Below are 17,590 nucleotides of genomic sequence, written 5' to 3'. Positions count from 1 at the left end.
TTTCTACATTGTCTCTGCTGTTTAATGAACTGCTCTCACACACAGACTGAAGTAAAAATACATAATGCACATTTAAAATAATATTTTACATATAAAAATATGTTGATACATAACAACACAACATAAAGACACTTTGATGGAGATGAGGCCTGAACAGACTGACTGATAGAAACAGAAGTGTTACACAGTGAGCAGCTTCCTGTATCCTGTCTCATCTGCTCATCATCAGTGTCCCTGTCATATCACCTGCTGTCATTACTCATCACTGCCTCAGCTGTTTTTAGTTCAGGTGGAGTGGTTTAGGTGTAGATGGAGTGTTTAGGTGTAGTTTAGGTGTAGATGGAGTGGTTTAGGTGTAGTGTAGGTGCAGATTGAGTAGTTAAGGTATAGGTGTAGTGGTTTAAGTGTAGTTTAGGTGTAGATGAAGAGAAGCTGCTCTGCTGTGACGTCCCTACATTACACTGTCCCTTCATACAGAGGATCAGGCTCTGGGGCCCCCCAACTCCCCTGGGCCCCTGTAGGCCTGAACAGTTTTAGTGCAAATATTACAGCTTATAAAACACATGATTAAAAAGCAGCTGTTAGAGAATGTACACACAGACGATATGATGCAGGTGTGTGTTTAGGCGAGTTACATAAATAATCATAAAGTTTCTCTGTTGCTTCAAATATAAACTTGATAGAAAAATAGATTTGCTCAGTGCGTCTCAGGAGTCCAGTCTTTAGCGTCTGGTGCTCAGCAGCTCTGTGGAGGAAGGATGAACAGGTGTGAAGGCAAGTTGTGTTCACTGTGATGTGTGACTCTGAGCTGCTGTGACCTCACTGACCTCTGTGGTTCACGTTCTCATAGATGGGGCAGACAAGGTTCTCCTGCTCACTGTGAAGCTTTCTGGCCCTCAGAACATCTCGAACGCACTGATGGAGGTACGTGTACTGACGCTGAGAGGACATCAGAACACAACGCTCAGTACACAGCACACAAACGCAACACAACAACCACACAAAGATCAGTGGTCAGCTGCTCCTCACAGAGCTCAGTGGAGACATGACTCATGTCAGAGACTCTGTAATCTCAACAGGAAACTCCTTTCTTTGATTATTCATTGGCTCCTTTCATGGGATGTAAGTGTTACTCTGAATTAGTTACTGGCCAAAAACCAGTGTGTTTCTCTCATTTCATCAGGCTCCAACCCAGAAACCAAAAACTTCATCCAGTCAATGAAGTGTTCCACCTGTAGGTCCACAGTACACCTGTGTGTGAGCGCATTTGTGTGTGTGTTTACCTGTGTATTGGCACTGAGACAGAGACTGAATACTGACAAGATGAATGATGTTAGAGGATGGTACAAATACCTGTGTCACTGCACACATACACACACCTCCCATAATGCCCTGCTCTCACGGTCCTACCTCAGTCTGCACCATGTGTGATCGGTGGAGTCTCAGGTCAAAGACGGAGCCATAGATATCCAGCGTGTCCTTGGTGTCCAGCTGCTGCAGCACTCGATCCAGAACGATGAAGGTCCCTGTACGACCCACACCAGCACTGACGCACACACACACACACACACCAAACTCCTGTTTAAAACCTCTGTATTTAACACTTGCAGTGATTGTGATCACATCTGTTCTCTCTGAAGCATTTTCTTGCTCCAATTTGTTCCTCTAATATATTGTTATTGCATCACATGTATGATTTTTATTTACTTGGCTGATGAACTTCTGAAACACTCAATTTAATCAATCATACAAGTGTGATTACACATCATCCAGAAAATGTGGAGGAGAAAGAAAGAAAGAAAGTTGGTCTGTAGGTTATCGATACTGTAAACTAAGGATAGTAGTAATAATAGTGTTTATAATTTATACACATACAGTGTATAGGATATACACACACACATATATACATATATATATATATACATATATATATATATATATATATACATACACATATACATAGTGTGTATCTGCCTCCTCCACTCAGACTAGTTTTAGATCACGTTTGTCCAGAGTCATATAAAATATTAAGTTTATATTGACAATTAATAATTATAATATATATATATATTATAATTCTATAATTACTTTGTGAAGTCTTGTTTCATGGCTAAAAAGAATTTTGTGAGGTCACACTGCCCTTTGACCACCAAAATCTAATCAGTTTGTTGTAGTGAATGTTTGCACCAAAGTTCCCTCAAGGTGTTTATTCAGGATATTTACTGACTTTATTTATTTAGTGTATAGGGTCTTTGTTCTGCACCTGCAGTGGACAACGGTGGGTCCAGATCCAGGAGCCCTGTTTACGTAGTCCCTGACGGTTCGGACAAACTGGATGAGGGACTGGGTGGTCTCTGGGACTCCGTGATCGGGCCAGACCGTGTAGTGAAACTGACGAACCAGACGTGTGAAGCTCAGCTGCTCCTCCTGACACACACACACAGATATACTGGTTCAGAATCTGGTTCAGAACTACTGACAACATTTTCTCTTTTCTTTCCGAAAGTTATTTATTATTTTGTTATTTACACTGGAAAAAAAGGTGTTAAAACACTATACAAAGATCGACTTTAGAAAAACCTACACATCATTTCTTTTCAGTGTGAGAATTATTTGTAAACGATGATGATGGTGTCGAGTTGAAACACTGTATTAAGTAAAGTAATAAAAGGAACTCACGCTGCAGATGTTGAACTCTCGGATGGTCCACTCAGGAAGGACAGACTCTGACAACATCTGGACAATCAGATCTCCGTAGTACAGAGGATCCTGGTCAAAGGGCCAGTAGTGATCACACTTCACCTGGAGGCAGAGAAGAATTGTATTCGTTAGTGTGTGTTCATCTGCTGATGGAGAACTGAGCTCTCAGTCACTCAGACCTCAGACCAGCAAACACACAGTTTAACATCTGTGTGTGAGGTGAAGAGGATGCGACGCTGTAGTGAAACATGTTTAACAGACTGTGTTGCTTTAAATCCTGTGACTGATGGGTTGAGCAGTGAAAGACTCGTCTCTCTAAAGCGATGATGTCGTTCTGTCTGACAGCTGTGATGACGCTCACACGCACCAGTGGAGACACAAACAGCTGATTCAGGGCATGAATGAGGCGTCCAGCTCCACGGTGACGTTCGCTTTTACACAACAACGTGTCTACAATTTCTGTCTCTGTGCACAAACCTGATCCCTGATGACTTGGATCCATTAAACTCAAAGAGGCGGACTCCAACAGTCCCGCGCTGTGGAGGAGATTAACCTAATGAGATGATGTCCACTACCCACCCTTCCTTTCTCCACACACTGGGTGACCATCACCACGTTGTGGACGTTCTGCTCCCAAACCATCTTCCAGAAATCATCTTTGGTTCCTGGCAGAGGGCCCTGTGTGGCAATGTACTCCCGCCGGAAGTTATTACCCTGAAAATACACAGTGTCAGCATTGTTGTCTATGCCCCTTGACGTCCAGAATGAGACTGTCCCCGGCTCTACATACATACATACATCACCCCCCCCAGAACCATCATACAGCATCCAGGTCTGAGTCTCTGGGGTTATTTTGAGACATCAGAAGTGTCAACTGGACTTAAAGTGTAAACTCAATCCTTCATAATACAGCAAAAGGTGTGGTCCAGGTTCTGAAACAGGCCCCTGTGATTTGCTGCGAGGTGGTCTTACAGGGATGTAGCTGGCGTTGATGTAGTCGGAGCAGGGATCATCATCGATGTAGGACAACTTCACCCTGGTGGAGTCGTCTGAGCACAGAACCACAGACACAGTTCAGACCCAGACCCAGACCCAGACCCAGACCCAGACCCAGACCTCCTCTCTGTATGTGCACAGCTCACTCACAGGGAAGGATGTTGTTGTATCGGTTCTTCCCGCGGTTCTCTGGCAGCAGAGCCGAGTCTAGAGGCTGATTGCGCCCAACATCCTTCAGATCCTGACGGGAATAGAACAACAAGGTTCAGCATCAGTGGCCCCCCGGCCCCCCGGCCCCCACACACACACACACACACACACACCACCACCTTCAATGAAGCTGTCACCAACCTCGTACTCCTCTGACAGCAGATAGTTGGAGTCGGCCTGAAGTTGGTTGTAGTGAGACTCAAAGTTCACGATCTTGATGGGACTGAAAGAGACAAAATGTTCAATTCAAGAACACGTCACAGAACTGATGAAGAGCAGGTGTTTCATGTCTCACCTGGAGATGCGACGGTTTCTGGAGTGGAAGAGGAGGAGCAGATGTTAGTGGCTGAACTACATGATGAAGAATAATCATCAGAGCAACATGAACAGGTTTATTGTACTGAAAGAAGCTGTTAGATCAGCTGATCAGTGCCTACAGACATGCAGTGTACACAGTGAGCAACACCGTGACACACCTGCGTCTGGTGTAACTGATCTCTGTCAGGTCACTCAGTGATGTCATGAGTGAGTCAGAGCCTGCAGGCAGAGAGCAGCTGATATCCTGCTGTATCAATCCAACCTGCTCAATAATCACCGGTTAGACACTCACTTCCAGAGTCCACATCAACAAGTCCTAAGTAATGAGTCTTAAACAAGTCACCAAGCTCTTACTCTTCTGTTGTTATTATGTTTTAATAATAATAATAATAATAATAATAATAATAATAATAAGTTAGTGAAGCACATATAATGAATGTTTTGATAAAGACTGACAAAGACTGTGGTTAAACATGGAGGGAAAACAGTTATCAGTGTCACTCTGAACAGTGTTCATAAGAGCTTAAGTTACAGCTGGCTATGTGTATTTGTAACAGTAAAAGACTCAGTACTGCAGTAGTATTACAGTAGCATTACAATTGTATTACAGTAGTACTGTTCTTACCCTCTGACCCCCAGGTGAATTCCTGATGTCACTCTCTCTCTCCTCATACTCATCCCAACTCCCGTTCTCTCCTCAACACTGAAACACACAACAGCTTGTTACAGCAGCTCCAGCAGCACCACCACCCTGTTTGCACCTTTAGCACAATAACAAAATACCTGCACACTGTGTGTGTTACAGTGTTAGTGTGTTACAGTGTGTTACAGAGTTAGAGTGTGTTACATTGTGTTGCAGTGAATTACAGTGTGTTACGGTGTTTGTGTGTTACAGTGTGTTAGTGTTACAGTGTGTTATAGTGTGTTACAGTGTGTTACAGTGTGTTAGTGTTACAGTGTGTTATAGTGTGTTACAGTGTGTTACAGTGTGTTAGTGTTACAGTGTGTCTCAGTGTGTTACAGTGTGTTACAGAGTGTTACAGTATGTTACAGTGTGTTAGTGTTACAGTGTGTCTCAGTGTGTTATAGTGCGTTACAGTGCATTACAGTGAGTTACAGTGTGTTGGTGTTACCGTGTATCACAGTGTGCATGTCTATCAGCAGCTGTGTCTCTCTGATCTTAGCTTCAATGCCAGTTCCTCTCTGTGTCTGTAGATACTCACACTTTGCGAGCCTTGTGTCTGCAGACGAGCAGAGCAGTGACCCCCACCATTATGACGATGAGGAACAGCCCAGCACTGACGCCCTCGATCACCCCACTCAGAGGCTCTGCAGGAGAAACAGTCAGCAGAGATCTTTCCCTCCTACACCCTGACTGTTTTTTCTTTTATAACAGACAGAGCTGGGGTTATGGTTAAACCTAACCCCAGCTCTGTCTGTTGGTACAGTAGATGATGTTTTCTCCTCACCAGCCTCGGTGGCCACAGGCAGGGACAGGTATGTGTCGGTGTAGAGAGGTGAGGACATGGCGAAGTCATTTTTCTCCTCGTCAAACAGCTGAGTGAAAGCTCGAACACTGAGTCTGAAGCAGATAACAGAAGACAGCTTCAATCTCTTCACTGAACTCATGTCACTGAAGTCAAATAAATGTCTTTTCTTTATTTACTTTATCTGCTACTTGTGTTTATTCTGTGAGGACAAAATCTGTCACATCTGTCCATACTACAAAAGAGGGGTCCCTCCTCTCCTCAGGTTTCTGTTGGAAGACTCAGAGACTGGCTGAGTCCTGTAGCTACAGTACAGCTGTTTTTTGAAACTAAGCTATGATGTTGAATTTCAACTAAAATTCTTTGGAATTAAGCTGTAACAAATGTTAGTGTTGAATCTGAAAACTGAAGAGTCAGAACAGACACTACCCCTGCTTTTAAACCTCCACAGTACCTGTAGGCAGTTTTAGGTTTCAGTGGTCCATCACAGAACTGGTTCAGGTCTTTGCTGGTCTCTGGATCTGTTTCTCTGTGGTTGCAGGTCCCCCCAAGTGACTCCATCCCTGTCCCCACACTGATCGTAAAGCTGTGGGAGCTGTCGGGGCCCTGGGTGCAGTGACTGGGGAAGTAACTGGTCTGGTAGGACTTGATGGAGGTGTTGGATTTATAGTCCAGATAGGAGGGCAGAGGGTGCTGCTGTTGCGGCTGCACATTATCAACACCTCCAGAAAAAAAGGCAGGAGAAAGGTATCAGGAACTGTGACCAGAGACTTTCACAAACTCAACACTTAGTAACAATGTAAATGTAAAGACAGTAAAACTGACTAAATTTTACAAACACTGTAAGACAATGTAGTTTTGATTACACAAATGCTTCAAAATAATCTCACTGACTGTGTTGTACTTCAGTGGGTGGAGCTAAGAACAGCTGTTCTCATAGACATAGACGTAGTTAACTGTCACTTTGGTTAAAGTACTAATAAAAATACATAATATTAATATTATTACTACTTGTTTTCTATTATTATTAATGTTTGTGGCATCAGCAGGTCCAGCTGTAATCCTGCACCTAAGAAAGGTTTTTTATTTAATTGACGTAAAATACAGGTACAGGTACAGGTACAGATACGGGTACGGGTACAGGTACACATAGGGGTACAGGTACAGATATGGGAATGAGTACGGATACGGGTACAGGTAAAGGTACTGGTTCGGGTGCAGGTACAGGTATGGATACGGGTACGGGTACAGGTACGTGTATGGGTACGGGTACAGGTACTAGTATGGGTATGAGTGAAAACTCATTGGGTGTGGGAGGGGCCACAGGTGAAGTTAACAGGAGAAAGTGAATAAAAACATTTAGCTTACAAAGAAATAAACACTTCCCAGTGTTTAATAGTTATTTTGATGTTTACCAGAATAATTCTATCTTTATCGTCAGTGAGAAACTGATGACTGTCACCTACACCTGGTTGTTTTTGGTCAGTGTAGGTGAAGGATGTCCTGGAGTCTGGCTCCACCTGCTGAGATTTAACCAACCAATCAGATGTGACTTAAGGTCTGCTGTCAGGGTGTTGGTACCTTCAGACTCAGTCACCACCACAGTGAAGAACCTAATGGCTCCGTTGACGTCACTGAACCAGCTGCAGTTAAACTTGAAGACGATGGAGGACTTGGTAACCACAGCGGACTTTTCACTGACCCGGGTACTGAGGGGGGGGGCAGGAGGACCTGGGGAGTCATGTCAGGGTGCTTTAGAAATCTTAATGAAAGATTCCTGGTCTAAACCTCAGCAACTTACATCATGAAACCTGACTCAGCTGGCCTTTCTGCCTCCATGCGGAAAAACATGCCCCCCCTCCCCCCTTACGGTCGATCATGGTGACCACGTCGTCCTGAGCCTCCTCGCTGGTTGTCTGGTCTGAGATCACCTTCACAGAGACTGTGTAGCGTTTGTGGGGCTCCAGCTGAGTGATGATGTAGGTGGTTGAGTTTCGGCCAGTGCGTCTGGAGTAGACCAGCGTCTGGGAGTCCTGGTGGAGACACTCGATGGTGTAGGAGTCGTAGTCGGCCACCGGAGGCCCCCAGGAGCAGGAGATGGAGGTGGAGCTCTGAGGGTGACAGTGGAGGCTGTGGACTCGCTCCGGCTCTTCAACAGGAGACAACAACAACAGTCTGAGTGTAACATTAATACAACACACAATGATTTAAAAAGACCATGAACGCATCATCAGCAGAGGAAAACACAGAGGAGCTGAAGCTTCAGCCTATGATGTCAGCTGATCTCTTCACAGCCATGATGAAGAGGAGAAGTTCAGACTAGACCCTGAGCTTTCGTTTTCTCTCTCAGTTGATTCTCAGACTGAAGTGTTTATTTGTTCCTGTCTGAAATGACTCAGAGACTAAAACAGCTTTTAGAAACAAACTGCTGCCACCTACTGGTTCGGATACTGTTGTGGATGGGTGTGCTGTAGGTGGGTGTGGCCCCAGCCTCTGTGACCCCGCTGATGGTTCGGAGGCTGAAGGTGTAGAGTCGTCCAGGGAACATCCCCTTCAGGATGCGGCTGCCAGACGTCCGGCTGTGGTACGGGTTGATGACAGACAGCTGGTCTCTAGGAGTCCACTGCAGGTCAAAGTCGTCATAGTCGGAGCTCATGGGACCACTCCACGTGACCTCCAGGGTGGTGTTGGTGACCCCCCCAAACACGAAGGAGGTTGGAGGTCTGGGAGCTGTGGGGGTGGGGGTTGGGGAGGATGAAAGTCTAATATTTGTGACACAGCTGGATTCATTGAAAATATTACAAATAAATTATGTAATATTAATAATATATGTGTGTGTACATATACATATACATACATATATATATATATATATATATACATACATACATATATACATATACATACATACATACATATATACATACATACACATACATATATATATATATATACACATACATATATATATATATATATATATATATATATACACATACGTACATATATATATATATATACACACACATATATACACATATACATATATATACACATATATATATACATACATACATATATATGAGTGAGGTGGTGTAGTTGTTTATATCAAAGTAAATGATGTGAGAACCTCTCTGATGTTACTTTTAAACAGACTCTGTTGTCTGCTGTGTTTCCTTCTTTGTTGTGAATGTTAGTGTGAAGTGATCATTTTCTTCATCAATCAATTGTCTAAATAGTTTGAGCTTAGAGCTCAAGCTTTGTGCTGATCCACATCAGATTAATTCAGAGTCATAATAATAATCCAGCATGAGTCAGAGTCCTCACCAGTCCGGCCCATGGTGCTGGCTCTGTTGCTGAGCTCTCCGCTCAGACTCAGGACCTCAGCTCGGTACAGTCGACCCGGGACCAGGTCTGAGAAGACGAACTCTGAGGCCTTGTAGCCCAGCTGCTGCTCAGCCTGTTTGGAGCCATCGGGCTTGTAGAGAGACAGCAAGTATCCGCTCAGATCACCAAGACCACGATCCCAGTTCACCCACAGAGCCTCAGACTGGTTTCCACTGTGAGCCCTCAGAGACAGCACAGCTGCTGGGACTGAAGAGGAAAACGTGGTCCCAACCATCAACAATCCGTCGTCAACAATCAATCATCAACGATCAACAATCAATCGTCAAGAACTCAGAATGTTTTGTAGAAACAAGTCAAACTCTGCAGGTGAAACAACAACTCAACAGTAAAACAAACGAGTCACAAAACTAAATCTAAACCTGAGAAACTTCATAAACAGGAAAACAACTGTATATAAATACTGTGTTTCTCCACAAGCACAGTGTGACCTGCAGCATGCACAGTCCTCAGCTCACAGGCCACATTTAGGCAGTGTCTGGTTCATCACTGCAGGAGAGAACATCTCACACAGACTATTCTCTGTTTCTGATCCTGTTCCCAACAGATGTGTTTGAAAACAGCAGTTTAGTCACTAAAATACAGATTTACAGTGACATCTAGTGGTCACAGCCATCAAAGCAGCTTCATTCGTAATTAGTAACTATTAGTATTGATAATTAATTCCTCTTGTCACCTGAACATTACATCACCTGAATCTGGTGGAGGGTTTTGGTTTTTCTGTAGACTTGATGTCTCTCCCTCCAGATGGAAACACGTCTTTAGTTTTCAGTTATCCAGATGCATGAATGAATTAAATGCATGAATGAATGATACACAAACATGCCTGAGTTTGGACCAATGAGAATTCAAACAGATATGAAAACTAAATATAATTACACTTCTAAATATTGGAGTCTAATTACATCTATTCTGTTGTTTTTTAGATGTTACCATGGAGCAAACGCACAAGCAGGTCAAAGGTTTTCACAAGTTTAAAGTTAGTGGAGTTTCAGACTAGTCTCCCCCCTCACCTGTCCTTGCCCAGATGGAGGACTGGTTGGTCTGCTCTCCACTGTGGGTCAGTACCACCATCCTATACAGAGCTCCGGGTCTGAGACCTTGGAAGGAGCACTGCTGGCTGCTGGACTGGATGTGCCGTCTCTCCTGCAGCGACTCGTCACTTTTATACAGTAAGACCTCATACAGCTCAAACTCTCCCTCTGGTGGAGACCAGAGGAATGATAGGCTGGTGGTGGTGTTGGTTTTAATGGCCAGGTTGTTGACAGCTGCAGGGCCTGATGGGAAGAGCAAGGCCACATGTTGTCTGTATATGATGAGTGTAAACAACGGTATATACAGGGTATATACAGAAATCCTGAAGTTAAATTTAATTCCTTTTAATACCTTCTCAATATTTTTTAAAACCAACACGACATTGAGTTGCAACTGTTTTAATCTTGTTTAACTTTTACACTGATTTTGAGATTTATAAAATTCAATTCAATTTCAATTCAATTTTATTTGTATAGTGCCAAATCATAATATACATTATCTCAAGGCACTTTACTTTGTTAAAACTACACACTCTGGGCCAATACAACAGAATTTAAATAGGGAACATGGGTCAACAGAATAGATTTAGAGACTCAGTGATTTTGAACACATCTTGCATTTTTTTTTGCTTCTTGAATAAAAAAATAACAGATTATATAAAATATTCAATAAAAGGAAAAAATAAAGTTCCAACAAACTGGCATTCACTACATGAACTGGTTATGCCATTACAACCAGTGAATGGACTTGAACCTGTTTAATACCAGTGTCTAGACACCACAGAACCTCTGCACAGTGTTGGTGTGGCGCCCGGAGTCACCGGGGATCTGCCGTCGGTGTAGCCGTAACGTCGGTCTGGACGGTGGCACTGGTGTAACGGTAGCAGTAGCACAGAAAGCAGAGATTGATAACTGCTCTCCGCGTATTCCAGATTTATGGCTAGTGCTTTGCATATGCAGAGAGCGTTAACCCCGATCCCGCTGATATTGATGGTTTTTTTACAAACCGAACAGTCAGTCAGCCGGTTATTCCCCACCGGTCTTTAAACGCCGGGTCCTCTGGCCAGTTGTCTGAGAATTTGCATTTGCCCATGAAGACGACACGTTTGGTTGTCCGAGCGTTTAAGACCTAAGCAAATAAACCTTAGGAGTTTGACAGGCCAGCCAGTCTCCAGGTCAGGCCGCAACATGTTTGAGACGTCGAGCGCCCACAGAATGTAACGTCAGCATCATAGTTATCGCCTAATTAGAATGAATGAGCCTTATCCCACATTTAAATAAACTTACGCGAACTTTAGCAGATAAACTTTTAAACACAACTCATAGTTTGAAAAAAAAATCTAAAATTTAATACCTCATAAAATGGCATTTAATACATTTTAATACCTTTTAATGGCCTTAATTTTTGCTAATTTGATTTACTACCTTTTAATACTTTTTAAAACCCTGCGGACACCCTGTATATAATTGTGTAGTTGAGGAGAGAGCCTCAGAGGCTCAGATCCTCAGAGACTAAAACCACATCAGACCATGGACCAGAGACCTCAGTTCTCTAAAGATTGTTTTCTGGAAATATTCAAACGTTGTTCATTTTGTCGTTTTGCTTGAAATGTTTTAACTTCTTTTCTTGAATAAAGTATTACAAACATTTTTGGTCAAAGAATTTTGATGATGACACTTTTTTTTCAAAACCTTGAAATTTTATTATTGAAATATTTTCTATTTCTTTTTTTTTTTCAAAATATTACAACTTTTATCTAAATAACTTTTTCATCTAGAAATGTAAACTTTAAGATTTCTTTTTAGAAAAAAAAAATCAAGTTAAAATTTTTCAACTGAAATATTACTTCTCTTGATAAGTAAGAAATATTACAACTTTCTTTGAAAAATTATGTCTTTACTTTTGAAATATTTAATCTTTTATCTCTAAATATCTTTTCATATAAACCACTCCACCCTGTCTGAGTTAGAAACAGGAAGTCTTACATGTCCGAGCCTCAGCGCTGACCTCCGGGCTTTGGACCCCCCCGCTGGTGGTCTGGACTAGGACTCTGTACTTCTTTCCCGGGGTGAGTCCGTCAAACCTGTACATGGTGTGTCCAGAGGGCTGAGAGGAGTTTGTCACCAGGCTGCCTCTGCTGTCCAGAACCTGTAGGATGTATCCGTCAGCCACGCCCAGAGCTTCCTGCCAGCTGACCTGGAGGCTGCAGGTGGTGTGGAGGTTCTCCACCTGAACCCCCGTCACTGTTGAGGGGACTGGACACAGAGGGGGCGGGGGTGTTAGGACAGGATTGTTGGGGGTCATGGTGGAAAAAGAGAGACAAAACCACACTCAGTCTTGAAATCATTTTCATTAGTTGGCCACTAGATATCAGCAGAGGAAACAGAGACCGCTGAATAGTCCTCAGCCTGTACAAGAATGAGTTCTTCTTCTTCACTGAAATTTATTTTACAAAAAAATACCTTGAATCTTTTCTGAGATCTTCACTGTGACTCTTTAAAAACAACAGCAGGAGAAAAGCCTTTAGTGTCCATCCCTGTTTTAATCTGAGGGTGTAAAACCACTGATGACGTCTCACTGGACTCAATGATTCACTAATAACCATATTAATAGCTCATTTCAACATGGGAATAGAAGAGGAGTGATCATACTCATCTCCAATTCAGTAATATTTGAATGTACTAAAGAAATCAGTGATAAGGAGGGAAGATGTATCATTGTGAAAGGACGACTAGAAAATAAAGACATTACGTTGGTTAATGTTTATGCGACAACCCATAGCGATGAATTGTTTTTTAAGAATCTGTTTGATTGGGTAATTCTGGAAATAGAAGGTATATTAATCTGTGGGGGTGACTTTAACATTGTAATGAGTAATAACTAGACACAACAAATAATAATAAGAATACCAACCATGTAACGAAAAACAGTTAAGACAACATTAAAAAGAATTTGGCAGAATTGATATTTGGAGAGAACTACACCCATTAAATCGGGACTATACACACTAATCAGCACCTAAAAAAAGTTTTTCTAGAATTGACAAAGATATTTTTTTGGGCATTTTTTGCCTTTATTGACAGGACAGTATAGAGTGACAAGAAAGGGGCAGAGAGAGAGGGGGAATGACACGCAGGAAAGAGTCAGGCTGGTCGGGAGTCGAACCAGCACTTGCCTGCTAAGAGCATTCACTCATGTGGTACGTGCCCCAACCACTCCACCATCGGGCTGCCCCAGAATTGACTATCTTTTTAATGAGTAAAAATTACCTATACAGAGTGGTGCAATGTGAAATTGGTCAAGCAGATGTATCAGACCATTGTTCAGTCAATTTAGAAATCAAAGTAAAATTACAGGAGACAAAAACATTATCGAGGTTAAATGTTGGCTTATTAAATAATAAATCAATTGTAGAGGAGATAAAAAAAGACATTACCACATATCAAAATAAAAATGATCATGGAGAGGTTAATCCCACTATTTTATGGGACACTCTCAAAGCAGTTCTGAGAGGCAAGTTTATAGCCAAGACAGCAGCTATCAGAAGAGCCAAAGAGGAAATTTACAATAAAGAAAAGGAAAAAACAACATAAAATTAAACAGCATAAGAATTCAAGTTATGCCACGCTATTACCGAAAATTATAGAAATTAGGGAAAATATAGATAAATTACTATCCACAGATATAGAGATTTTTGAATCAATGCTACTATGAGGTGGGGCCTAGTGCAACCAGATTAATAGCAAAAAATTGAAAAAACAGCAAGTTTATAGGACATTTCACAAGATAAGGGACGCATCCTCAAATAAGACAATATATGAACCTAAACAGAGAGAAACTACTACAAAAACTGTATAGCCAACCTCCGTCTGCAGACACTAACCAAATAGGAGCTTTCCTGGAGACACTGGATTTACCAGCACAGCAATTGGGCAGAAACAAAATGATCTCCTCACTTCACCAATTACAAAAATAGAAATAGGAAAAGCAATAGGTAGACTTAAGACAAACAAGTCCCCTGGTAGTGATGGGCTGCCATCTGAATGGTACAAGACATTCGGTGAACAGCTGATACCACTACTTGAAGATTCGTTTAACTATACACCAACACCATCTTGGAATGAAGCTGTAATATCATTGATTCCTAAGGGAAAGAACAATGAGACTTGCTCAGGTTATAGACCAAAGTTAAGAGCAAATTCCTGTCTATACCACAATCATGTTGGAGAAATTGTGGGGGAGTAAATGTAAATCATTCACATATAGTTTGGCTTTGTCCTGGAATTGTACAATTTTGTAGCAATGTCTGTGTTGCTATTGTTAGGAACCTGGGCTATGATATACCTAAATCAACTGTAGTGCTATATTTTGGTTATTTCACAGGAGAGAAGGTGTTATTAAGAGAAGACAGATATCCGCCTGCAAAAAAGCGATCATAAGGAGATGGTTTAAAGCTGAACCACCAACACAAGAGGAATGGTTGAAAATTGTGACTGAAATATTTAATATGGAGCTGTTAACCCATAGGATAAGAACTCAAGAAGAGAAGTGCCAGGAGAAATGGACAATGTTTGCATGTTAACGACAAGATGTAAGAACAAACCAATGATCACTATATACAAATGTATTGATTTTCTGAAGATATGCCATTCCAGACCTTTCACTGTGTGTTTTTACTTTTCACTTTTTTTCCCCTTTCTTTTCTATGTTGTACCTTTTACATGTGAAAAATCAATAAAATTAAAGTGTTACAAAAAAAACAGTAAAAAGTTCAAAATTTCTCTGAAAATGATCAAGTATCTAGTACATGTGAGTACAAGTGAGTACAGGTGTGTGCAGGTGTGTCCTGTATAGTAATTTCTGTGTGTACAGGTGTGTGGTGTCCTGACCTGTGCGTCCGGAGGCAGTGTTGTTGTTGACCAGGTCTCCGCTCACAGACTGGACCGTCACTGTGTACACCTGTCCAGGCTGCAGGGAGCCAAACGTCACCTCGTTCTGGTGTTTGAGGACGCGGCGGACGTCAAGCTGTCGGCTCTTTCTGAAGAGAAACACTGAGTATCCATCCACGTCACCATGACCTGGAGTCCAGCTCACCTTCAGGCTGCTGCTGTCTCCACTGTTGCTGACGTGGACGTTCTTCACTCTGCTGGGAACTGAAGGGAACAAATGTTAGAACCTGCACCAGTTCTGTCCTCAGAGACGTGAACGTCTCCTCTCCAGGCAGCACAGAGCCTGAACCCTCCTCAGGGTTAATGACCTGTCTGTCAGTCTAAATGATGTCACCAGAGGTCACCTCAGTTCTCCACAGCTGCTCTCAGGACATCACTGATTATCACAGTTTCAGTCTGATCTCAAACATGAAGTCATCATCTGACTTTGGAGACCTGTTCACTGTCTCTAATGACAACATGCCAGATATTAATATACAGCCCCACCCCCCCACCCCTCCTCACCTGTGCGGCCCTCTATAAACTGGGCTCTCTGGTTGGGGCCACTGAAGGTTGAAACCAGGATCTTGTAGAGCCGTCCAGGTGTTAGCGACGACAGCACACACTCCCCCACGCTGCTGCCCAGAGTGATCGGAGGGAACACCTTCATGTCGTTGAACAGCAGCTGCACTTCGTAGTGATCCACGTCACCCAGAGCAGCAGACCACGTCACCTTCAGGTCCTCCGTCCCCCGCCCAGCCAGGACCAGGGACCGGACTGCTGCAGGGACTACAGAGGCAGGAGGGGGCTGGAGTGAGTCTGTGAGCAGGGTATCTGTGACACAGCTGCTCAGGTGCAGGATTGGACAGGATTCATGACTGATGGTCCCTGAGCCTGGGAACAGGTGGCCTGCACGCGAGGAGTGGGTGGTAAACATGCTAAACATTCATATGCTAGCTAACTGTAAGCATGTTCTTCCACTAACATTGTAATTTGAGAGGTCAGAACTAGGGATGGGAATCCAGAAACAGTTCCAGTTAAGAACCAGTTCAGAATCATGTGTCTCAGAGCTCATCACTTCCTTCTACAGATCCTGGCGTGTTTTTCTGACGGTTGCAAAATAATGAGGACAAACTCAAACAAGTCATAGTGGACAGAAAGTACCAGAAGAGTCACATTCATATCTTCTCCTTCTCTGTCTCTTCACTGTGTTCACACTCACACATACGGTGCATCCGGAAAGTATTCACAGCACTTCACTTTTTCCACATTTTGTTATGTTACAGCCTTATTCCAAAATTGATTAAATTCATTTTTACCTCAAAATTCTTCACAAAATACCCCATAATGACTAAGTGAAAAAAGTTTGCTTGAAACTTTTGCCAATGTATAAAAAAATAAGAAACAAAAATGTAACATGTACATAAGTATTCACAGCCTTTGCTCAATACTTTGTTGAAGCACCTTTGGCAGCAATTACAGCCTCAAGTCTTTTTGAGTATGATGCTACAAGCTTGGCACACCTATTTTTGGGCAGTTTCTCCCATTCTTCTTTGCAGAACCTCTCAAGCGCTATCAGGTTGGATGGGGAGCGTTGGTGAACAGCCATTTTCAGATCTCTCCAGAGATGTTCAATCAGGTTTAAGTCTGGGCTCTGGCTGGGCCACTCAAGGACATTCACAGAGTTGTCCCGAAGCCACTCCTTTGTTATCTTGGCTGTGTGCTTAGGGTTGTTGACCTGTTGGAAGATGAACCTTCGCCTCAGTCCGAGGTCCAGAGCGCTCTGGAGCAGGTCATCATCAAGGATGTCTCTGTACATTGCGGCATTCATCTTTCCCTCGACCCTGACTAGTCTCCCAGTTCCTGCTGCAGAAAAACATCCCCACAGCATGATGCTGCCACCACCATGCTTCACTGTAGGGATGGTATTGGTCAGGTGATGAGCGGTGCCTGGTTGCCTCCAGACATGACGCTTGGCATTCAGGCCAAAGAGTTCAATCTTTGTTTCATCAGACCAGAGAATTTTGTTTCTCATGGTCTGAGAGTCCTTCAGGTGCCTTTTGACAATCTCCAGGTGGGCTGTCATGTGCCTTTTACTGAGGAGTGGCTTCCGTCTGGCCACTCTACTATACAGGCCTGACTGGTGCTGCAGAAATGGTTGTCCTTCTGGAAGGTTCTCCTCTCTCCACAGAGCAACGCTGGAGCACTGTCAGAGTGACCATCGGGTTCTTGGTCACCTCCCTGACTAAGGCCCTTCCACCCCAACCGCTCAGATTGGCCGGGCGGCCAGCTCTAGGAAGAGTCCTGGTGGTTCCAAACTTCTTTCATTTACAGATGATGGAGGCCACTGTGCTCATTGGGACCTTCAATGCTGCAGAAATGTTTCTGTACCCTTCCCCAGATCTGTGCCTCGATACAATCCTGTCTCGGAGGTCTACAGACAATTCCTTGGACTTCATGGCTTGGTTTGTGCTCTGACATGCACTGTCAATTATGGGACCTTATATAGAC

At 43.0% G+C, this 17,590-nt stretch overlaps 1 protein-coding gene across 5 annotated transcripts in view; it reads right to left on the bottom strand.

The window, feature by feature from the left end:
* Positions 1–17,590, bottom strand: part of LOC139608459 (receptor-type tyrosine-protein phosphatase beta-like) — a 38,581-nt gene continuing 20,991 nt past the window's right edge. For 2 of the 5 annotated variants that reach the window (XM_071462243.1, XM_071462277.1), the window contains 22 exons: positions 15,605–15,868; positions 15,041–15,304; positions 12,137–12,406; positions 10,130–10,393; positions 9,039–9,305; positions 8,151–8,441; positions 7,582–7,860; positions 7,293–7,442; positions 6,166–6,433; positions 5,694–5,806; positions 5,448–5,553; positions 4,850–4,927; positions 4,202–4,219; positions 4,048–4,129; positions 3,847–3,937; positions 3,673–3,749; positions 3,280–3,414; positions 2,680–2,802; positions 2,264–2,427; positions 1,411–1,546; positions 828–939; positions 1–745 (listed from right to left, as the gene is read on the bottom strand). In XM_071462243.1, the coding sequence (XP_071318344.1) occupies positions 723–745; positions 828–939; positions 1,411–1,546; positions 2,264–2,427; positions 2,680–2,802; positions 3,280–3,414; positions 3,673–3,749; positions 3,847–3,937; positions 4,048–4,129; positions 4,202–4,219; positions 4,850–4,927; positions 5,448–5,553; positions 5,694–5,806; positions 6,166–6,433; positions 7,293–7,442; positions 7,582–7,860; positions 8,151–8,441; positions 9,039–9,305; positions 10,130–10,393; positions 12,137–12,406; positions 15,041–15,304; positions 15,605–15,868 (3,575 nt within the window). In that variant the 3' untranslated portion in view covers positions 1–722. The remainder of the gene's footprint in view (positions 746–827; positions 940–1,410; positions 1,547–2,263; positions 2,428–2,679; positions 2,803–3,279; positions 3,415–3,672; positions 3,750–3,846; positions 3,938–4,047; positions 4,130–4,201; positions 4,220–4,849; positions 4,928–5,447; positions 5,554–5,693; positions 5,807–6,165; positions 6,434–7,292; positions 7,443–7,581; positions 7,861–8,150; positions 8,442–9,038; positions 9,306–10,129; positions 10,394–12,136; positions 12,407–15,040; positions 15,305–15,604; positions 15,869–17,590) is intronic. The other 3 variants (XM_071462258.1, XM_071462251.1, XM_071462269.1) reach the window with 3 other exon arrangements.

Source organism: Trachinotus anak, unplaced genomic scaffold, assembly GCF_046630095.1.
Source record: "Trachinotus anak isolate AG129_WGS33_773 ecotype Australia unplaced genomic scaffold, CSIRO_AGI_Tana_v1 ptg000002l, whole genome shotgun sequence".
NCBI lineage: Eukaryota > Metazoa > Chordata > Actinopteri > Carangiformes > Carangidae > Trachinotus > Trachinotus anak.
The sequence above is the reverse complement of the archived record's forward strand: the minus strand, read 5'-3'. Positions and strand labels throughout refer to the sequence as shown.